The 22,898-nt window shown below is 48.8% G+C and overlaps 1 protein-coding gene across 2 annotated transcripts; it reads right to left on the reverse strand.

The window, feature by feature from the left end:
• Positions 1 to 1,658: 1,658 nt before the first annotated feature.
• On the reverse strand, positions 1,659 to 22,871 carry FKBP8 (FKBP prolyl isomerase 8). Of its 2 annotated transcripts, none has more exons than XM_083421761.1 (10): positions 22,743 to 22,871; positions 18,812 to 18,886; positions 12,551 to 12,863; positions 11,615 to 11,784; positions 9,206 to 9,294; positions 7,510 to 7,727; positions 6,235 to 6,407; positions 5,729 to 5,806; positions 4,210 to 4,341; positions 1,659 to 2,846 (listed from the first exon to the last, which is right to left on the reverse strand). In XM_083421761.1, exons 3-10 carry the CDS (start codon positions 12,840 to 12,842, stop codon positions 2,760 to 2,762), a joined length of 1,239 nt encoding a protein of 412 aa, XP_083277887.1. In that variant the 5' UTR covers positions 12,843 to 12,863; positions 18,812 to 18,886; positions 22,743 to 22,871; the 3' UTR covers positions 1,659 to 2,759. The 2 variants fall into 2 exon arrangements, with proteins under 2 accessions (XP_083277887.1, XP_083277886.1); XM_083421760.1 differs by lacking the exon at positions 22,743 to 22,871 and adding an exon at positions 19,142 to 19,224.
• Positions 22,872 to 22,898: the final 27 nt, after the last annotated feature.

Genomic DNA, 22,898 nt, shown 5'->3' on the forward strand with positions numbered 1-22,898 from the left:
CAGTAGGAGCCCAAACATTAGATGCTTCAGATACCTTAATGTTAAATGTTAAAATGTTTCAGAGAATCATTTTCTTAGAATCATAGGTAGTTGTGTGTGTGTAAAGAATATTTGAAATTTGGTGTAAAGAAGATTTGCAATTGTTTGATTACAGAATTGTAAATAATCATTTAATAAAAAACAACTATCTGACGTTCAGAAGACATCTGAAGGCAGCCCTGTTTAGGGAAGTTTTTAATGACTGATGTTTTAATGTATTTTTAATCTTGTTGGAAGCTGCCCAGAGTGGCTGGGGTCAAATAATATACAGTGGTGCCTCATAGAATCATAGAGTTGGAAGAGACCACAAGGGCCATCGAGTCCAACCCCCTGCCAAGCAGGAAACACCATCAGAGCACTCCTGACATATGGTTGTCAAGCCTCTGCTTAAAGACCTCCAAAGAAGGAGACTCCACCACACTCCTTGGCAGCAAATTCCACTGTCAAACAGCTCTTACTGTCAGGAAGTTCTTCCTAATGTTTAGGTGGAATCTTCTTTCTTGTAGTTTGGATCCATTGCTCCGTGTCCGCCTCGCAAGACGAAAAGAATCCGTTCCGGGAGTCTTTTCGTCTTGCGGTTTTTTCGTCTTGCGAAGCAAGCCCATTGACGGAGTAGCGCTATTAGTGCTATTGACATTTTAAGGGCTAAAAACGGCTTTTTAAGGGGTGGGGGATTAGCGGTTTTGCTGCTAAAATGCTTTTAGCAGCTTAGCGATTCAGAATAAGGGGTTTTGGAGCAAAAAAAAAATTCATTTTTTTCCGTCATTTTTCGTCTTGCGAAGCAAGCCCATAGGGAAATTCGTCTTGCGAAGCGCCTCTGCAGACGGAAAACCCTTTCGTCTTGCGGGTTTTCCGTCTTGCGAGGCATTCGTCTTGCGGGGCACCACTGTATATATATATACCGTGTATATTCATCATCACAGTGGGAACCAGGATGCAAAACAGGCCTAGAGATAGCCATTAGCTATCATGAAGTAGAACCTCCATCTTTGCTGGGAGGCAAACAGGAAGGAAGGTCTGGGGCCGCTACAGAGGCATCGGGGCAGCCCTAGTGGGAGGGTGAAAGCTGGAGCAAGCAGACCTCTGGGAGCCCCCAAATTTTCCCAAAATGGACTTTCTTTTTTTTTAGATGGTTGCACTAATACATTGCATGCACTTAGGAATTGCTGGCAACAGATCTGAACAATGATGTGCACTTGTTGCTTTAAAAATGTTTTTTTAAAAAAAGCTTCTGAGCTGATTTACTGCAAAGAGCAGGAGCCAGGAGGAGTCTACCTGAACAGCTAGAACTCAGAATTTTCAAGCCACGGCAGCACCCTTAAACTGAACCAATTGAAAACACGTCAATGCTTGCCTGTTGGTGCAGCAGCCTTTGTTACAGAGGTGACACATCCAGAAACAAAATGTAGTTGAAACTACATTATCGGGGAAGGTTTCTGGGGGCCACACAGACAGTCCTCGGGGGCCACTTTCCCAGCAGGTTGTGCTCCCCCAGTTTTAATACACAGCTGCCCTCCTCCATCAGGCTCCATATTTACTCTTCGCTAACCCAAATCTTTTACATAATGCCCTCCCCTCAAAAAAAATAAAATTAAAAAAACTGCATCAGAATCTTGTGGTCCGCTGCTGACAGATTTTCTTTATTAGAGAATTTGTGGGGCAGCGGTGGTATTCACGGATTAAAACCTGACAGCGGTCAAAATAATGATAATAATTAATAAACGAGAGTGTCCTGCCTGGGCCACGGGCGGGACCTGTCCTGGGGAAGGCCAGACCAGTGGGTGCTGGGGTGGGGGACCCAAGAATGGCGCCATAAGGCTGGTGCCAGAAAGGCTCTGGGATGGGGGCGAAGGAGTCAAGGGGGGATTCAAAAGGGGGCCTCTGCCCCTTCGTTTGGCCTCCGGAGGGGGGGGATTTGGGGAAAAACACCCACCCGTCCTCATCTCCACTCTCTTCTCCCCCCTCAACCCACTGCATGCCCCCCCAAAGTGTGCTGAGTTTCCATGGTGCTCACTTTATGGGTCGGAATCAGTACAGCTAGAGCTCCCACGGTTCCCTGCACAGCCCTAAACAGTCCCCACGGTTCCTCGTGGCCGGACCAAAGCCAAGAGACAACCCACCTGACCCCGTCTCGCTGTGGAGGTCCGTTTCCGTACCCCCCCCCCGCAGAAACCCACCGGCTCCCCCGCTTCTGCACAGGACCTGAAAAGACCCACACACACACTTGGCTGTGCAAGCTCTGCCCGCCACGCGCCTCCCGACAGAACCGCCGAAAGGGGCACTCAAAAAATGATTGATCAGAACTTCCAGTGAAATCCAAGTCCCGTTCCCCCCCCACCGCAAAAAGATACCCACAAGTCCGGGTCCCTTTGAGATCCTGCGAATTCCAGTCTCTGCAGTCAGAGAGATGGCGCCGAACCTCCTCCCCACCACCACCACCCTGCCCCACGGATCTCTCCGGTTCCCCTGCCGGCCCCACTGCAAAGGGGTCTGTTGCACCTCGCAACTAAGAAGAGGGTGGGCGGAGCCTCTGGGGAGGGGAGGGGCTAAGCCCCGCCCCCCACCCCAGCTGCCACCCTACAGTCCAGAGCCGCGTATGCGTCTGTCGAGGAGAGCCGGAGTGGGGGTGGGATGGGGGTGCCGTGGTGGGGAGAAGGGATGGAGGAAAGAGGGGCTGGTTTTCCGCTTGGGCTCCTCGCCGTCCCTGCCAGCAGATGGCGCTAGTTCCTGGCTGCGATGACAACCGACAAGGCCACGCCCCCCAGCGCCACGGCTGTTGCGCCAAAGAGCCACTTCCACGGAATGGACTGGGAAAGAGAGATTGCATGGTCATTACAATTATTGTCATTGCATTACAATTATCGTATTAATACTGATCGTTATTACTGCTATTATTATTACTATTATTATACAGTCATACCTTGGGTTACAGGCGCTTTGGGTTGTGCGTTTTCGGGTTGCGCACCGTGCCAAACCCGGAAGTACCGGAAGAGGTTACTTCCAGGTTTCGGAGCTTGCGCATGCGCACTAAATCACGCTTTGCACATGCGCAGAAGCGCCAAATCGCAACCTGCACATGCGCAGACGTGGCGCTACGGGTTGCGAACGCTGCAGGTTCCGAACGTGCCTCCCGCACAGATCACGTTCGCAACCCGCACGTCCACTGTACTATTATTGTATTAATACTAATCGTTATTACTGCTATTATTATTACTATTATTATATTCTATTTCTTATACAAATATTTCAGTCAACGACTAGTAGACTAGTAAGAAGAAAAGCATACTATTAAACATGAAGTTAAAAGCAATGTTAAAAATGAGAAATGTCAAAGAATTATGTTAAAATGGTAAAAAAAAAAACCACAACAACACTAAGGTAAGGTGTTAGCAATTCTAAAATGAAGACCAGATCCCACCCCTTGCATTGCTGGAGTGTCAATCAGCTAAAGCATCTCTGGCAGACGGCCACCCCAGCTCTGCTTAAAAACCTCCAAGGAAGGAGAGTTCGCAAGTTCCAGAGGGAGACTGTTCCGCTGTTGGACAGCTCTTGCCAACAGAGTTTTCTCCCTGACCAGAGGAGGAATGACCGCTGGGAGGAGCGAAGAGAGAAGGAGCTCCCTGCTGCATCCACAGCTGCAAAACTGGGCGCCTTCCTCTGCCCTGCCTGCGAGAAAACACGTCTTTGCCACCTGGGTCTCTGCGGCCGCAGCATAATAATAATAATAATAATTTATACCCTGCCCATCTGACTGGGTTTCCCCAGCCACTCTGGGCGGCTTCCCACGGAATATTAACATACAATAACCTATTAAACATTAAAAGCTTCCCTAAACAGGGCTGCCTTCAGATGTCTTCTAAAATTCTGGTAGTTGTTGTTCTCTTTGACATCTGGTGGGAGGGCGTTCCACAGGGCGGGCGCCACTACCGAGAAGGCCCTCTGCCTAGTTCCCTGTAACTTGGCTTCTCGCAGCGAGGGAACCGCCAGAAGGCCCTCGGCGCTGGACCTCAACTGTCCAGCAGTTTGACCTCACCCCCAAAGGCGCAACCTTCTGTTGTCTCCCGAGACAGACAGATGCCGGCCTGCACACGCACACATTCCTGCAACTTGCAGGGGGTTGGACTAGATGGCCCACGAGACCCTTTCCAGCTCAACGGTCGTGTGACCTACCCGCGATGACTTGTCTTTGCACTTGGCGGTGGGGCCGCTGGGGTTGCCCAGCATCTTGCGGTACATCTCCGTCTCCACGCACTTCTGGTCGGCGTGCTTCTTCGCCAGCTTCGAGAGCTCCGTGTGGATGGTCTGCCGGGGGCGGGGGGGGGGGGGGCGCAGAGAAAGAAGGAAGATGTATTTTAGAGGAAGCAGGAGAGGGAGTCTTTTTGAGTCAGACCAAAAGGGTTCCTAGACAAGCCTCTCTGGGTTTGTTTATTATTTCAAGGGATAGACTGCTGTGGAATGTGGAGGCTCCATTCAGATGCCTTGGCCAATGTTTGGCTTATATAAAAACTATACCACACTTGATTTTTATTTTATTTTTTAAAGTTGAGCAGTTCAATTATGTGTTTTTGGAAACAAAATGACTAAAATACATAGACCAATCTACACACACAAAAAAAATAATTTGAGGAATATCAATAAAACATTGAAAACTAATTTTAAAAAGTAATGTGACCCGCCCAAAACAGAAAACATTTACTATTATTAACAATGTTGGGGGGTTTTCTGGGAGTACACAAAGGTATGCAATTGCGGCACATTTTTTTGTGTAGAAGAGAAGCACGAATTTTTTTTTATTAAATTTGTATCCCGCCCTTCATCCATAGATCTCAGGGCAATTCACAGCGTAAAAACGCCAGATAAAAACACAAAATGCATAATAAAAATAAGAACAAGGGGAGAAAACCCATTAACTCCCCTCCCACAAACATTTAAAAGGCTATAGGATGCTAATCAGCCCAAGGCCTGGTTGAAGAGGAAAGTTTTACTAGCCATGGATATATTTGGGTCTCCAGTTTTTGTTTTGTTTTGTTTTTGGACTACAAGTCCCATCAACCATAGCTACCAGGACCAGTGCTCGGGGATGATGGGCACTGTAGTCCAAAAAACCTCTGGAAACCATGCAAGAAATTATAAGAACATGATAGAACGTAATAGAGCATCGCAAATGCTGGATTCTGATGGAGATTGCTGGACTCAGACTCTTGCAGGACAGATGAGTCCTAAAACTTGGGGTACACCTGTTGCTTCTGTTATAGATAAGGACTCGTCTGCCACCTGTCCTTTGCTGGAGCAACCTCAGAGTTTCCTCACCTGAGCCTACACCCCGGTTGGGCTTTGCCCCACCATACCAGGCTCTCGGCTTAATTTAATGCAGGGCAACAGAGTGTTCGCAATGACCTAACGTGCTGGTGGCCTCTCTCCCTTGCTGGGCAGGGATCTGGGCAACCAGCTTCAGGCACCGGGTTGGATTGGATGCCCTCAAAGGCTACCAGGATTCTATCAGCCATCTAAGCCAGAAGAAAGCCACATCTGGGGGCAGCGGCGACATACGCCTCTGGCTACCAGCCGTTGACAATCGCCCAGTTCAAGATCCCGCAGCAGGCCAGATTCCGACTGATGTCCGCATTGCAGGGGGTTGGGCTAGATGACCCTCTGGCCCCTTCCAGACCTACAATGCTCTGAGCCTTACCTTATTCGCTGGCTCCAGCTTCAAGGCGGCTTTCAAGATGGGGATGGCCTCCCTGTATTCGCCTTGCTGTGCCAGGACCTAGGAGAGCATAGACCAAACCTGTGTTTACAGCGGATCGTTTTGCAGGTTTCCAAACTCCGCCATTTTCAAGGACATAAGAAAAGCCAGCTGCTTCTGGGCTACAATTCCCATCATCCCTGACCACTGGTCCTGCTGGCTATGAAAGATGGGAGTTGGAATCCAAAAGCAGCTGAAGAAAAAGGACCTATACGCTGCAACCCTTCCGTGGCCAAGTGGAGGATTTGAAACCCAGGCTTCCAAGCACTCCAACCACTGCACCACGCTGCCAGCATCTGGGGGGGGGGGGGGCATCCATGCACCTTCCGGAGCAGGCGTGCCCCTGGACCACTCCCTGCCTCTCGGCCACACCTAGGGCTGTTGCGAGGGTGAAACAAGGAGCCACCTGAGCCTCTACCCTTCCCCACCCCCTGAAAGACAACCCCTACCTTCCCCTTCCGAAAAAGGGCTTTGATGTTGTCCGGCTGCTGTTCCAGGACTTGGTTGCAGGATCGCAGGGCCGCATCGTAGTGGTCCAGCTTGAGCTGAGAGGCGGCTAAATTGTTCAGGCACTTCATCTTGACGTCCACTAACTCCTCCTCCTCCTCCTGGGTAAAGTCCACTGCAGGGGGAGATGGGCGGGGTTACTAGAAAGGGGGCGGGGTTGTGGCTTGGGCAGGGGTGCGGGTTCGAAATGGCAAAAGGAGGGCTCTTCCTAGGAATGGGAGACCTGTGGACCTCCAAAGAATCTGTAGAGCTGGGAGGGGCCTTGAGGGTCACCCGGCTCAACCCCCTGGCAGGTGGCCCTCCAACCTCTGCGGAAAAACCTCCAAGGAAGGGGAGACCGCCACCTCTCAGGGGAGCTCATTCTGCCATTAAGCAACACTCCCCTGCTTCTGTCTTGCAAGGGAATGCAGACCGCGCCCCCGCAACCTAAATCTCCCCCTCCGCCGCTGCAGCTGTAGAGAGAAGAAGATGGAATATGGAGTGTAGGGTCTGTCGCCCCTGCTCACTTTGCACCATCTCGATATGTCTCCATTCCTTATTTTTTATTATTATTATTATTATTATTATTATTATTATTATTATTATTATGCAGCCCGTCTGACTGGGTTTCTCCAGTCACTCAGGCGTCTTCCAACAAATTAAAACACAATCAAACATCAAACATTAAAAACTTCCCGATACAGGGCTGCCTTCAGAGGTCTTATAAAAGTTGTGTACAGTAGACGCCTGGGTTGCAAACGTGATCTGTGTGGGATGCACGTCCGCAACCCGCAGCGGCGCTTCTGCGCACGCGTGGGTTGCGATTCAGCACTTGTGCACATGCGCAAAGCGTGATCTAGCGCTTCTGTGCATGTGCGGCTGCCATGACATCTGACGGGAGGGCGCTCCACAGGCCCTCGGAGCTGGATCTCTGTGTCTGGGCTGAACGATGCTCCCAGAGTGCACCCTGCCTCCACGCAAGTCCAGGACTGTGATGAATCACTACAACTCCTGCCATGAGTGCTGCGTGACGACAGCCTTGCGTTTTTATGTGTATAGGGAGATATCTTTAATCAAGTTGTTGCTGCTTTTGATACTGAACTTTCAGGGTACAAGGCAGCTCAAGAAGTTAATAAACTCTTTTGAAAACTGGGGCTCAAAGCTGCTAGCCCTCCCATATTTAGCAAGAGTGCCTGTCAGCCCCACCCCACCCCCTCCCGCCATGGGGGACCAGGCACCTTTTGAACTGGAGCCGATAATCTTCAGCGCAATGTCGTAGGAGTTGATAGCCAGAACGTAGTCTGCCCGCTGGTAGTGGAAGTTGCCACGCTCCCTCTTCCGGTTCGCCAGCTCGATCTTCTCCTTCCCACTTAGGAGTTCCAGGTCAGGGGCATCCTGGGCCGATAGAAGCTCCACTTCAAGTTCCAGAGATGAGTCAGGGGGGATGTCCGGACTCCTGGTTGGAAAGGCCGAGGAAAAAAAATACCCCATTCATAAAAAGCATGGGCATTGCCCTACGGCAGCCTTTCTCAACCTGTGAGTCCCCAGATGTTGTTACAACTCCCATCACCCCTAGAGATGATGGGAATTGTAGTCCAACAACATCTGGGGCCCACAGGTTGAGAACGCTGCCCTACAGGATCAGAGCCAAAGTCCACCCAGCCCAGGACCCTGACTCCGACAGAGGACAGCAAGACTGCAGGTGAGGCACCCCAAAGATCCTGAAGGAGCGTCTCCACCCCCATCGTCCAGGCCAGACACTGAGGTCCAGCTATGAGGGCCTTCTGGTGGTTCCCTAACTGTGAGAAGTGAGGCTACAGGGAATTGGGCAGAGGGCCTTCTCGGTGGTGGTGCCCGCCATGCTGAACGCCCTCCCTGCAGATGTCAAGGAGATAAACAGCTATCTGACTTTTAGAAGGCATCTGAAGGCAGCCCGGTATCGGGAAGTTTTTCATGTTTGGTGTTTTATTATGTTTCTGTATATGCTAGAAGATACCCAGAGTGGCTGGGGCAACCCAGTCAGATGGGAGGACTACAAATAATAAAATTATTCTTCTTCTCTGGTTTACACAGGACACTCTGTTTACCAGATGGCAGCTGTTTATCAGCTCCATCTGGTATGCAGGCTGAGCTCCTCCCTGCCCGCCGACTGTCTCGCCAGAGAGGTGCATGCTCTGGTTATCTCCCGCTTGGACTACTGCAATGCGCTCTACGTGGGGCTACCTTTGAAGGTGACTTGGAAACTACAACTAATCCAGAATGCGGCAGCTAGACTGGTGACTGGGAGCGGCCGCCGGGACCATATAACACTGGTCTTGAAAGACCTACACTGGCTCCCAGTACATTTCCGAGCACAATTCAAAATGTTTACGCTGACCTTTAAAGCCCTAAACGGCCTCGGTCCAGTATACCTGAAGGAGCGTCTCCACCTCCATTGTTCTGCCCAGACACTGAGGTCCAGCGCAGAGGGCCTTCTGGCGGTTCCCTCACTGCGAGAAGCCAAGTTACAGGGAACCAGGCAGAGGGCCTTCTTGGTGGTGGCGCCCGCTCTATGGAACGCCCTTCCGCCAGATGTCAAAGAGATAAACAACTACCAAACTTTTAGAAGACATCTGAAGGCAGCCCTGTTTAGGGAAGCTTTTAATGTTTAATAGGTTATTGTATTTTAGTGTTTTGTTGGAAACTGCCCAGAGTGGTTGGGGAAACCCAGCCAGATGGGCGGGGTATAAATAAATAAATAAATTATTATTATTATTATTATTATTATTATTATTATTATTATTATCCTACAGGGTCATCCTAGGAAGGGGATGAGTGGGAGATTCTGGCCAAGCAAAAGGTTTTCTTTAGGTTTCAGCGGATCCTCTTTCCTCAGGGACTGAATCTCCCATCAGCCCCCTGGGGGAAGGGATACCTCGCCCCCCGCTCACCTACCTCCCTTGCCGGCCGAAGCAGTACTTTGCGTCTGAGATGATGAGGGCCGTCTCTCCCATCTCCATTAGCTGTATGCAGAGGTCCAGGGCCTGCAGAGGGAGAAAATGACTCCAGCAACTGTTGGGACGGAAGGAGAGCCCCCCCAGGCCAGAAGTAAGATTCCTGGCAGCTGGTACTCTGGGGGGGAACACAGCCACTTCAGCCAGCAGGAAAAGGGGCCTCATCTAGTCCAACATCTGGTTCTCACTGTGGCCAAGAGGACAGAACAATTCAAAGTGTTGGTGCTGACCTTTAAAGCCCTGAACAGCCTCGGTCCAGTATATCTGAAGGAGCATCTCCACCCCCATCGTTCTGCCCAGACACTGAGGTCCAGCGCCGAGGGCCTTCTGGCTGTTCCCTCGCTGCGAGAAGCAAAGCTACAGGGAACCAGGCAGAGGGTCTTCTCGGTGGTGGCGCCCGCCCTGTGGAACGCCCTCCCATCAGATGTCAAAGAGATAAACAACTACCTGACATTTAGAAGACATCTGAAGGCAGCCCTGTTTAGGGAAGTTTTTAATGTATGACACATTAGTGTATTTTTGGTCTTTGTGGAAGCTGCCCAGAGTGGCTGGGGGAACCCAGCCAGATGGGTGGGGTACAAATAATAAATTAGCCCTCTCTGCCTGCGGCTCCCCAGGATCTGTCACCCAGAGGTAGGGGCTCCATTCAGCTGTCATAAGAAGAGTTGTGAGAACATCTTATAGCTGCACCAACACAGGATGGGGCACACCTGGATTGTCAGTAAGTTGTACATGTGAAAAAGATCAATAAATAATAATAATTTTTTCTTTATACCCCGCCCTTCCCGGTTCAAAATACGGGCTCAGGGCGGCTAACAACAAATTTAAAACACTTAATTGATGCAACAAAAAACAGCATAAAATACAGTATAAAACGTGAATAACAATAAATTCGGAATTCAAAAATCAATTTAGGGGGGAAATCCATCCAATAAACATTAGATGATCCCCAGGGCTAGCTGGCTAAATTAGTCCTGTTTGGGCCAGAGAGGAGACCAGGGGAGAATTAGCTGTGGGATCCCAGAGCGGGGAATCTTCATAAAAGGGGAGGGGGAGGGAAGGAAAGGAGGGGAATAAAAGATCAGGCTAAGTTCAAATTGAAAGCCAAGCGGAATAGCTCTGTCTTACAGGCCCGACGGAAGGAGGTTAAATTCTGCAGGGCCCTGGTCTCATGGGACACAGCATTCCACCAGGTCGGAGCCATCACTGAGAAGGCCCTGGCCCTGGTGGAGGATAGTCTGACTTCCTTAGGGCCTGGGACCCCTAAACTATGATTATTCATGGACCTTAAGGTCCTCTGTGGGGCAGACCAGGAGAGGCGGTCCCGTAAACATGAGGGCCCTAAGTAAACCCCTAGCATAACATGAGTCAACCATGTGATGCAGCACCAAAAAAAGTCTAATGTTATTCTAGGCTGCATCCACAGAAGTCCAGTGTCCAGGTCAAGGGAAGGCACAATCCAGGTCTGTTCTGCCTTGATCACATCCCACCTGGAACATCGTGTCCAGTTCTGGGAGCCACAATTTAAGGGAGGACATTGAGATGCCTGAATATGTGCAGAGGAGGTCTGCTGTGGTCAGACCTCACCTGGAGTACTGTGTCCAGTTCTGGGCACCACAGTTCAAGAAGGACACTGACAAACTGGAACGTGTCCAGAGGAGGGCAACCAAAATGGTCCAAGGCCTGGAAACGATGCCTTATGAGGAACGGCTAAGGGAGCTGGGCATGTTTAGCCTGGAGAAGAGGAGGTTAAGGGGTGATATGATAGCCATGTTCAAATATATAAAAGGATGTCACAGAGAGGAGGGAGAAAGGTTGTTTTCTGCTGCTCCAGAGAAGCGGACATGGAGCAATGGATCCAAACTACAAGAAAGAAGATTCCACCTAAACATTAGGAAGAACTTCCTGACAGTAAGAGCTGTTCGTCAGTGGAATTTGCTGCCAAGGAGTGTGGTGGAGTCTCCTTCTTTGGAGGTCTTTAAGCAGAGGCTTGACAACCATATGTCAGGAGTGCTCTGATGGTGTTTCCTGCTTGGCAGGGGGTTGGACTCGATGGCCCTTGTGGTCTCTTCCAACTCTATGATTCTATGAATGAGATGACCAAGGGTCTGGAGACCAAGCCTGATGAGGAACGGTTGAGGGAGCTGGGTACGTTTAGTCTGGAGGAGATCTGAGAGCCATCTACCAACATCTCAAGGGCTGTCCCATGGAAGAGGGAGCAAGCTTGTTTTCTCCTGCTCTGGAACCAAACTGGATCAGGCTGAGACCAACCAGGTGCAGTTCCCTCACAAGTGGTCTTCAGAATTCCCTCACAACTGGCATTCACAACCCAAAAGAGTGTTTTGCGCACCTGGATGACATCGCAGTCCCCCAGCGTGAAGGTGAGGCCGGGGTTCTCCTCGACCACCGTGCCGTCCTGCAGCATGATCTTAAGGCGGACGGTGACATCCTGGCTCTTAACCGGCCGGGTCTCCGGTCCCTGACCTGCGGCGATGACTTTCTTTCTCAGCAAACCGCTCCCTGCGGGGAGGAACCGAGAGAAACATGAAGGAGCGCAGAAAGACGTTTGTATCCACTTTAATTAATTGGGAGGATATTTGGTGTTCCTCACTGGGTCAGCAACAAGGCGCTGGGTTTATGAATGAGGGAAAATGGCAATAGATGGGACCTTCTGTGTATATTTTTTGCAGATGTATAACTGAATGTGAAACAGATAGATACCAGAAATCTGTAATTTTTTTATCAGAGAAGCAAGTTTTACTCTTCCTGGTTTTTTTCAACAACTTTATGGAAGATTTTTGACATGTGAAGCCCTAAAATCCAAACTCATTTATAATAAAAATCAATATATTAAGAGAGAAGCATAAGAAAAATAAAATATAAAACAAAATATGATCCTTACAAAAGAGAGGAAAAAGAGCAGAGAAAAAGTAACTAAAAAGACCCTTTATCACACTTCTGTCATATATTGTGTCATTTATCCACACACATAAAAGCAGAGAGGGGGATTTTTGAGTTGTTCCTGTTTTTATTTTTCTTATGTATTTTGTGTTTTATCTTGTGAACCGTCCTGACAACTGCATCTTTGCTATTAATTTTGACATGGGGGGAAGGGGACAACGAGGAAAAAGGAGAAGTGAAAGGAGAAGTGGGAGAATCACAGAATTTCTCCAGAAGGGAGAAATAGAGGTGGGCCTAAGGAGAAGCCAATCCCAGCTGCACCGGTGGAACTTCTGCCTGCCACAGCTTTTGCTGAAGGTGCCGTCCAAAGGCAAGGTGCCCTCACCTAACACATCCACCCACTCTGGGGTCTCCTCCGCGTCTTCCGGAGCAGGGGGCTGCGAGGCGGCCGTCTCTCGGCCGTCGTTTCTGGGCACGTCCTCCAGGGGAGGGAGGCCGCTCAGGTCCTCCTCTTGCCCTTCTTCTTCCTCCTCGTCGTTATCCAGGACTTCGAAATCCTCCCCGCTGTCCAGCGTGGAGGTGTTGGATTTCGCCAGCTCGGGAGAGGTCAGGTCCACCAGGCTGGCCCCCGCCCAGTCCGGAGAAATGTCGTCCAGACCTTCTCCCCCGGAAGCCATGGCGGCGGCGGATCAGGGCAGCTGGAAAACGGAAAAGGGGAGGGAAGAAGAACATATGTTTAAAGAAGATTGGGGAATGTTTACTGAATATATGGAGGGAAATTGTGTTTATTTGAAAAGGTGGGCAGCATTAAGATAAACTCAACAGTGTAAATAAGTTTTGATAGATGTAATAACGGAATACTGAATGGTTTAGTTTATATAAAATATGCAGGTATTTATGTTGTGCAAAATGAACCATGGAAAGAGAGGAAGGGAAGTTACTGATATTTTAAGGATGGTTGAGTATTAGGACCCACGTTCCTACGGGACCGCCTCTCCTGGTCTGCCCCGCGGAGGACCTTAAGGTCCACAAATGACAACACTCTGGAGGTCCCAAGTCACAAGGTTGGTCTCAACTAGGGCCAGGGCCTTTTCAGTACTGGCCCCAACTTGGTGGAACGCTCTGTCCCAAGAGACTAGGGCCCTGCGGGACTTGACATCTTTCCACAAGGCCTGCAAGACAGAGCTATTCCGCCTGGCCTTTGCTTTGGACTCAGTCTGACCCTTATGTTGCCCTCCCCTTACGGCTTTGATCTATGGGCTACCTTTAAAATGAGGTTGCATTTTAAATTGCATTTTTACCTGTATTTTAAATTGGGTTTTTTCCCTATTATGATTTTACTGTAATTTTACTGGTGTTAGCCACCCTGAGCCCAGCTCTGGCCAGGGAGGGCGGGGTATAAATAAAATTTATTATTATTATTAAAATGTAAAACATACATTTTATAAAAATTATTTCTAAAAAATAAAATAAAATGGGGAGAGGGAATCAAGAGAAGGGAATGGTGCGAAACGTCTATGAAGAAAGTTTGGGGCGCTTGGGTCTCTTAGTTTTTCGGGTACGGCATTAACTTATTTATTTATTTACTTACTTAATTTGTACACCACCCTATACCCGCAGGTCTCAGCCCACCTTTCTCCCTGTATCCCTCCAAGGATCATAGAATCACAGAAACTGAAGAGGTGGGAGGGGGTCCCTGAGGGTCATCCAGTCCAACCCCCCTGCAATACAGGAATCTCAGCTAAAGAATCCAGGACAGATGGCCACCAACCTCCGCTTGAAAACCTCCGAGGAAGGAGAGTCCACCACATCTTCGTGTTGAACAGCTCTTACCCCCGGAAAACCTCTTTCCGGTATTTAGTCGGAATCTCCTTTCTTGCGGCTTGAAGCCACGGGTTCGAGTCCTGCCCTCCCAACGCGGGAGAAAACAAGCGTGTCCCCTCTTCCATTTGACAGCCCTTGAGATATTGGAAGATGGCCATTCCCTGCATTGCGGGGGGGGGGTTGGATTAGATGACCTCTGCGGGACTTTTCTATGATCTTATCCCCTCTCAGTCTCCTTTTTTCCCAGGCCAAACACCCCATTCCTAATAAGGTTCTGTTTCCATCTCAGCCACCCTCCTCTGTACAAGAGCTCAATGTGGCATACTTGGCTATCCCAATTCTTAATTTTAAGCCCCAACAACAACAACCACCTTGCAAGGTAGGTCTGGCGGAAAGAGGAGACTGGCCTGCAAGCTCACACTTCTTGTCTCAGCAGCGATTCGAACCCAGCACTCTCTAGCAGGTTCTAGCCCACATCAGAAGGCAGCCATGATAACTGGGGACTTCCTAGCTTACAATTCAGCTCCTATTTTGACATTTATTTATTTTTAAAGGAGAAAAGGTGTGTGCCAAAAGCCTTATTCTGTCATCCCGGACCACCTCCCAGCTGTTAGGAGGAGATGGGTGCGAATCTCCCCTTTGTCCTTAACAGAACCCCAAGCGTGGGTATTGGAGAAATCGCCAGCCCCTGAGGTTTGGGGTTGGGGAAATGACACTACGGACAGGTCAAGACATCTCCAGGGTCTTAGCCACCTTGTGACCCAGAGAGATTGCAGACGCTGCTAACTTTTTTAAAAACAACACCATCAAGATTTTAATCCTACTCCATACTGCCAGGAAGTTCAATAGATGGGTGGGCAGGAAGGAAGCAAGAATCATAGAATGATAAAATCTGCAGATTTGGAAGGGAACCCAAGGGTCATCTAGTCCAACCCCAGGCGATGCAGGTAGATTTCCCCCAGTGTGGGGCTTAAACCCACAACCCTGAGATTAAGAGTCTCGTGCTCTGCCGACTCAGCTATCCAGAGTCCCCCTATTTTTTTTTCTATGTAGTGAAGCGCCCTGAAATCTACAGACTGAAGGGCAGTATGCAAATGTAATATTTATTTGTTTTTATTTATTTACTTTATTTGTATTTATTTATTTACTTGCTAAATCTGCATGCCGTCTTATACCCGTGGGGTTAGGGTTAGGCTCACAACATAAAATCACAACATAAAAACATAAAAACACAAAATAATAATAATAATAATAATTTATTATTATTTATACCCTGCCCATCTGGCTGGGTTTCTCCATCCACCCTGGGCAGCTTCTAACAGAATATTAAAATACAATAACCTATTAAACATTAAAAGCTTCCCTGAACATGGCTGCCTTCAGATGTCTTCTAAAAGTCTGGTAGTTGTTTTTCTCTTTGACATCTGGTGGGAGGGCGTTCCACAGAGAGGGCGCCACTACCGAGAAGGCCCTCTGCCTGCTTCCCTGTAACCTCGCTTCCTGCAGGAAGGGAACCGCTAGAAGGCCCTTGGCACTGGACCTCAGTGTCCAGGTAGAACGATGGGGGTGGAGACGCTCCTTCAGAGATACTGGAACGAGGCCGTTTATGTTACAAAAACAAGAAAAAACCAATAATCCCCATACCAACAGAATCATCAGAATTTTCATTCTTGTGCCGATCCCTGCGAGGTAGGCTAGGCCACAAGAGAGAAACCCACCGGCGTGAAGGTCCCCTAAGCCAGTTTGGGGACCAAGCAGAGGGTTTGCAGGCAGACAGCTGCCAAATTTTTACTGCGGGTTCATCACAGAACTGCAGGGCTGGAAGGGACCCCAAGGTCATGTATCCCACCCCCCAGCAATGCAGGGATCAATCACAGCCAATATGGCACTTGCCTCTCTGCAGGGTCAGAAAACATTACCTTAAGAATAAACACAATGGGTCGTTCCCAGCTGAGTTTTTCAGGAGTAGACCCCTTGGAAATTAACGGACCTGCGCTAGAAATGCCCATGGATCTCAATAATGGATCTGCTCAGAATATAACCTACATTGGAAACATCCTTTTTTAAAACAATGAGGATGGGCTGTATTCAATGTTAGTCATAGCAATCGGCGAAAACCCATTGAAGTTTCTGGTTGTGACTAACCTAGATCAATAGGCTTGAATAGCTCCCTTAGCTGGAGACATACTGTATTTTTTGCTCTATAAGACTCACTTTTTCCCTCCTAAAAAATAAGGGGAAATGTGTGTGCGTCTTATGGAGCGAATGCAGGCTGCGCAGCTATCCCAGAAGCCAGAACAGCAAGAGGGATCGCTGCTTTCACTGCACAGCGATCCCTCTTGCTGTTCTGGCTTCTGAGATTCAGAATATATTTTTTTCTTGTTTTCCTCCTCCAAAAACTAGGTGCGTCTTGTGGTCTGGTGCGTCTTATAGAGCGAAAAATACGGTATATTATATAATATAGCGCTATATTCACTTTTCTATTATTTCCTCTGTGTGTGTGTGTGTGAGAGAGAGAGAGAGAAAGAGAATTTGGAAATTAATTGTTTCCTGCAGAAAAGTAATACTATTAATAATACTATTAATACTATTACACTGAGAAGCGTAGTGGATAGAGTGCCGGACTGGGGCCTGGGTTCAAATTCCCCAACTCGGCCATGAACCTTGGGTGACCTTGGGGGGGGGGTGCAGTCACTGTCTCTCAAGCCAACCTACTTTGTAGGGCTGTTGTGTTGATGAAATGAGGAGCAGGAGGGCCACATACAATACCTTGAGCTCCTCAGAGAAATAAACAAATCAATAGCAAACAAATCAATCAATCCCACTTTCCCATAACAGTAACAATATATAATAATAAGTAAATTTGCTTATTCATAGACTTTGTTGCTGGAGGAAGCTTTTCATGGACAAAACTCCCCAAACCTTCAGAAATTCACATGCCTTCCTAATAAGGATAATAACAATAATAATTTCATTATTTGTGCCCCACCGATTTGACTAGGTTGCCCCGGGCACTCTGGGTGGCTTCCAACATACGCAGAAACATAATAAAACAAATCTAGATGTCTTCTAAATCTAAGTAATGATGATACAGTCATAAATTTGTTTGTCGGTTCTGTTCCTAGAGGAGCCTATTTTGGAATTCAGAAATTCACATGCCTTCTACACTCACAAGCACCCATCCTTTCCCCAGCACAGACCCCGGGGCACCCCAGGCTGACCCCTTTCTCAGGCTCCACCAGGACAGGGAAGGGAACAAACAACTCACGGTCAGCAGATTCGCAGCACAAACAACAGGAAGCCAATGCCTGCGCAACATGTCATTAACCTGTGGAACTCCCCGAGGGAAGGGCTCGGTTGCGAAACGCCTGCGTCACATGCAAAAGGCTGCTGGTTCAATCCCTAATGGGATCCCCAGGAAGATCTGGGAATGTGCCCCGCCAGAAGCCCTGGAGGGCCACTGCCAGTCAGTGCAGGCAGTACTGAGCTCCAGGGACACAGTGTTAAGGCAGCTAAAAGGTTTTTTAAGAAGATAAAGCCTCCCACCTTCGAGCAAGTCTGCCTGCAATTTTGCCTTTTGCTCACGGCTCAAGAGATGGTACGGAACAATATCAGAGTAATATTACGCACAAGGCCCTTAATCTTAGGGTCGTGGGTTCAAGACCCATCTTGGGCATTGCAGGGAGTTGGACTAGATGGCCCTAGTGACTGCTTCCAACTCTATGATTCTGTGTGCATGCAAGGGGAAAAGCAGGAAGCCAGGGCGGGTTCGGATCTCGCCTCTGCTGAACTCCCTAAGTAGATATCCTTATCCAAGACGCCCTCTGTTTCTTTCTGAGCCAAACCCCTGGCAGCACCCTCCCCTGGGCCCCACCTCCTGCAACACTTCGCAGGGCTGTTGTAATTATTTGTGCTCTGATCTGACCATTCGGGCAAATAGAAGAAGAAGACGACAACGATGACCAGCCTAGTAGCCAGATTCTGCACCCAGATTTGTAGGCACAGATCATCTTCTAGACTAAAACAGCTTACTGGGGAAATGCTGAAGTCGCCCTTTGGGGCGCCTAAGGGTCCATTTTTATGGTAGCCCAAATCTCAGTTGCACGGGTGCATGTATATATCTCAATTTTAACTCATGAGCTATGGCTGCAATCTGCTCCGATTGTATATTTTCTCTTTATGAACGCTGTTTTTATTGTGTTATGCGAGCTGGTCTTTGACCGTAATAAATTATCTATCTAATAATAATAATAATAATAACCACAATTCCATTTGAGCATGCCATTTCAGGATTATAATTAAAATTAAAGCATTCTGATACAGGCAGGCATGAAAGGACAGCAAAGCTCAGACCCAGCAGCCCGATCCAAAAACCAGGTTCTACCCCAACACACCCAAGCCGGCTGGCAGGCAGGCAAAGACTGCTGCAACCTCAACCCACACGCAAGGGCTGGCGAGGCCGGGGTAAATGAAATTAGTAATAATGAAAATAATAATAATAATAAAGTGTATTTCTAGGCCACAAAAGTGAGTCGAGGGCTCACACCCACACCCAACGCACGAGATCTTGAGGACTAGGAGGCTTATCACAGCAACATGGGGAAATGGAGAGAAGATTTGTGTTGGGTTTCAAAGCAGGGTTACGTGATGTGGCCTAGCCTCTGAAACGCCACCCACCCCACATGGGCCCAGTTTCCCCTTGGCCAGGCTCCAAGGTTTAGGCCTTAATCCCCAGGCGCTTCCTCCAATCCCTCCCCCACCCTGCCTAAAACTTGGCAGCCAGGCAGAGGAGCAAATGGCAAATCCGGGATCCTGGGCTTACCGCTATGGGCTTCCCAAGAGCTGCGTGGAGTTCGAGCCCTCGAGTCCCGGATTCGAAAGGCGCCACATGCACGACCTGCAAAACAAGATAAAATTTTATGGGGGTGGGGGAGAGAGGAAAGCAGCTAATGCAGAAAGGATTGCAAACACACAAACAACCCCCCCCCCCCCCAGGTTGCAAAGTCCAGGCAACTGCCTTCTCTAGACCACCACCAACCCCTTTCCCCATTGCATGGATGCAATCTCTGCCTTCCCCACTGGTAAGAACTCCCCCCACATTCCTGCCCTCCCCCCCCCCCCCCGCAAAATGTATTGCTTGCAAGGCACTCACCTGGTCCAGGAATGATTCCTCTCCCACCAACCCCCACCTCAATTCCCCCACCACTGGCTCAGCTGACAACAGGAAGTCAACGCTACTGGCTAATGGGGCTGCCAGTCAAAGCCTGCCCCCTCCCTCTTAAAGGGAAAGGGATGGAAAATATTTCCCACGCAGATCTGATTTATTTTGCATCCTAAAATTCGTAAACAGCCTGACTGTAATTTTTTTTAAACATTTTATTGTATTATTGTATTATTTCATTTTTTAAAAAAATGAAATTATTTTTTAAAATAATTTTAGAAGTTGTGTGTCCTTGTTTCTCGGTTTGGTCCTTGTTTTTGTACAGGGCTTGCTCCCTAGCAAAAGGGTGTCCAGAACCCAACCTCGCAGGGTCGTTGTTAGGGGGAAACAGGGAGGGAGAGAAGTCTGCATGCCCCCTTGGGCTGCTTCTGAAGAGAGGGCAGACTATTGAAGTGTGATAATAAAATGAGGAATAGGATGCAAAGCGCAAAAATAAATAAATTTAAGGACTCTGGGTACAGATTAATAGCAAAATAAAGGAATTGGCCTTCATTTCAAATTACGTACACTGCTATAGCCACCTATAGCAGTCCAGCAAGCACAATCGATTGTCTGAGTAATTCTGTGTATGTTTACTCAGGTTTCTAGTCCTCATGACAGCAACGCTTCTGAATGCTGCTTGCTGGAAGCTTTTGTGCTTGGATTCCTCTTGGAACCTGGGGTAGCTCAGTTGGTAGAGCATGAGGCTCTTAATCCCAGGGTTGTGGGTTCGAGCCCCACGTTGGGCAAAAGGATTCCTGCATTGCAGGGGGTTGGACTGGATGACCCTCGTGGTCCCTTCCAACTCTACAGTTCTGTGAATCTGTGAGTCCTGCTTGTGGGCTTCCCATTGGCTGGCTGCTGTGAGAACAGGATCCTAGACTAATAGGCTACATGGGCTCTTCTGATGGGTAATGTGGTTTAGTGGTTAGAGCACTGGGAGGCCAGGGTTGAACCCCCCCCCCCACTTGGCCATGCATGAAGCTCATTGTGTGACCCAGTCATTGCCTCTCAGCCCAACGTACCTCATAGGGACATTGTGAAGATAATAAATAACTCCTATTGCATCTAATAGAATTTACTCCCAGCTAAGGATCACAGTCATCATTAAACTTGCTCCTGTGTAACCAGCAGCTGGCCAATAGGGCATATTAAGAATAAGATCTGTCCCAACATTTAGCTATTAGAATAGGACACTATTCATTATTCTTCTCTCCCCGTTAAATGTGTTATAGATACACAGCCTAGCAACTCATAAAAAGGTAAAGGGACCCCTGACCATTAGGTCCAGTCGTGGCCGGCTCTGGGGTTGCGGCGCTCATCTCGCTTTACTGGCCGAGGGAGCCGGCGTACAGCTTCCGGGTCATGAGGCCAGCAGGACTAAGCCGCTTCTGGCGAACCAGAGCAGCGCACGGAAACGCCGTTTAGCTTCCCGCCACAGCAGTACCTATTTATCTACAGTGGACACTCGGGTTGCGAACGTGATCCGTGCCGGAAGCACGTTCGCAACCCATAGCGTTCACAACCCGCAGAGCTGCGTGTGCACACATGCAGGTCGCAATTCCGCGCTTCTGCACATGTGCAAAGCACGATTTAATGCTTCTGCGCATGCGCAAGCACCAAAACCCGGAAGTAACCAGTTCTGGTACTTCCGGGTTTGATGCGGTGCGCAACCCAAAGCATATGACTGTACTTGCACTTTGACGTGCTTTCGAATGGCTAGGTTGGCAGGAGCAGGGACTGAGCAACGGGAGGTCGCGGGGATTCGAACCGGCGACCTTCTGATCAGCAAGCCCTAGGCTCTGTGGTTTAGACCACAGCGCTACCCACGCCCCTACCAACTCATAGGAATGTTTAATAATCTAATAGGAGTATTGAGGTGTTTGTCAGGGGATGAGGAAACTGAGGTCCTCCAGATTCATGGAAATGTCATCAGAGGGCACCCTAAGCGTCATCTAGTCCAGCCCCCGCAATGCCATGTCTTTGCCATCACCAATGGTGGGGGTCCAGAATCCAGCAACAATGAGGATGGCCACAGGTTCCACATTCGTTTCATTGGCACCTATTAGCCATGAGAGAGAGATGGAACCTCCCTATACAGAGGAAGTCTATCTCTGACTACCGGATGTGGGATAAACAGCAGGCAGGTACTTGTCCCAGGTACAGGAGCTGCCTGAAAACATTTAACTGGCTCAAACCAGCTTATAACCGAGGAAATTCTTGTTTTAGATCCCCTCCACGCTCAACAGAAGCTCCACATCCAGCTGCAGTCTACCTGCCTGCAGAGTAAACCTCAGGAGGCAACTTTCTCAACCTCCCACACCTTGTGGGAAAATGCTGGATGGGCAGGAGAATTAACTTTCAGTGTCCTTAAAAGCAGAGTTCAGGCTCGCCTGGATTGCCTAACACAAGAGTCAGGTTATGCATTAACCATTCAGCCAAGGAATTGTCTCTCAGCCAAGTATTTGTCCCACGCACCCCTCCACCTTTGATTTCTCAAAAATAAAAGAGCCAAGGAGAGGGGAAATTGCAATAGCTGGCATTTAATTGCATTAAGTGTGCAATAAATCATCTTTTGCCAAGTTTCGCAGTCACAGAATGAGCTCTGATGTGGCCAAGTTTGCAGATGAAACTAAATTGTTAGGGGTTGCAATGCAAACGTAAAGGGATGCATGTTGGAGCCAAAAAAAATTAAATTTTACATATATGCTCCTTGGGTCTTAACTGGCAATAACTGACCAGGAATGTAACACTGGGTTCATAGTAGTTCGCTCACATGGAGATGTTAAATCCAGTATGTGGCAGACATGAAAGAGGCACATTTCATACTAGGGATCATTAGGAAATAAATTGAGAATAAAGCTGCTGTTCTAAAAATCTATGATGCAGCCACAAGGCAGCGTGAAACAGGCAGCAGAATGAAAACTGCACCCCAAAAGCACACTTCAGCCTCAGGCCATGCGCCACTGCCAGGTAGGCTGCTAACCTGTGCCTACCTTGTAGTCTATCAAGATCTACGCTCTGCACGTGCCCAGAAACCCTGGTGAGCCAACATTATGCCTACCTTGCTGCCTCTGAAGTAACACCCTCTACATGTGGCCAGAAACCCCGGGGGGGGGGGGAGGTGCGACCGACCATCTTGTTTAAGGAGAAATGAAACCTCTGCACATGCCCAGGAACCCAACTGGGAGCAGATTGTAACTAACCAGGTGTCCAGGGATGCACTCTGCACATACCCAGAAACCCTGGGGGGCCAGCAGATTCCCATCTTGCTGTGTAGGGAGAAATGCACTCTGCACATGCTCAGAAACCCGGAGAAGGGTGTCAAGCTTTACCTAATTCGTTTTCCATGTTGTTAATATATGTGTTGGAAGCTGCCCAGAGTGCCTGGCGCAACCCAGCCAGACGGGCAGGATGTAAATGTCAATTTTTTATTTATATTTTCTTAATAAGAGATAAACTCTGCACATGCCCAGAACCCCGGGGTTCTCACCTCCCTTAAATTATAATTTATTACATTTACTTCATTATATATCGTAAATCCAGAGCCTACTTTGCTGTCTGCGGAGATGCACTCTGCACATGCTCAGGGGCACCCGCTCGGCGTCTCCTTCGCGAGCCCAGCTTGGGGCGTGGCCTGGGGCGGGCAAGGGGGCGTGGCCAGCGGAGTTCCCCAATCGAGACGGAGGACGAGCCGCGCTAGGCTGGG

This window comes from Podarcis tiliguerta (genome assembly GCF_965153285.1).
Source record: "Podarcis tiliguerta genome assembly, chromosome: 18".
NCBI classification, from domain to species: Eukaryota; Metazoa; Chordata; class Lepidosauria; order Squamata; family Lacertidae; genus Podarcis; species Podarcis tiliguerta.

Excerpts from the sequence above, each read along its gene's own strand:
- FKBP8 (XM_083421761.1), bottom strand. The coding sequence starts at position 12,842 with ATGGCTTCCGGGGGAGAAGGTCTGGACGACATTTCTCCGGACTGGGCG. Across the intron at positions 11,785-12,550 it reads AGAGTGGGTGGATGTGTTAG|GGAGCGGTTTGCTGAGAAAG; the intron begins GTGAGGGCACCT and ends TCCTCCCCGCAG. Across the intron at positions 7,728-9,205 it reads TGCTTCGGCCGGCAAGGGAG|GAGTCCGGACATCCCCCCTG; the intron begins GTAGGTGAGCGG and ends CTTTCCAACCAG.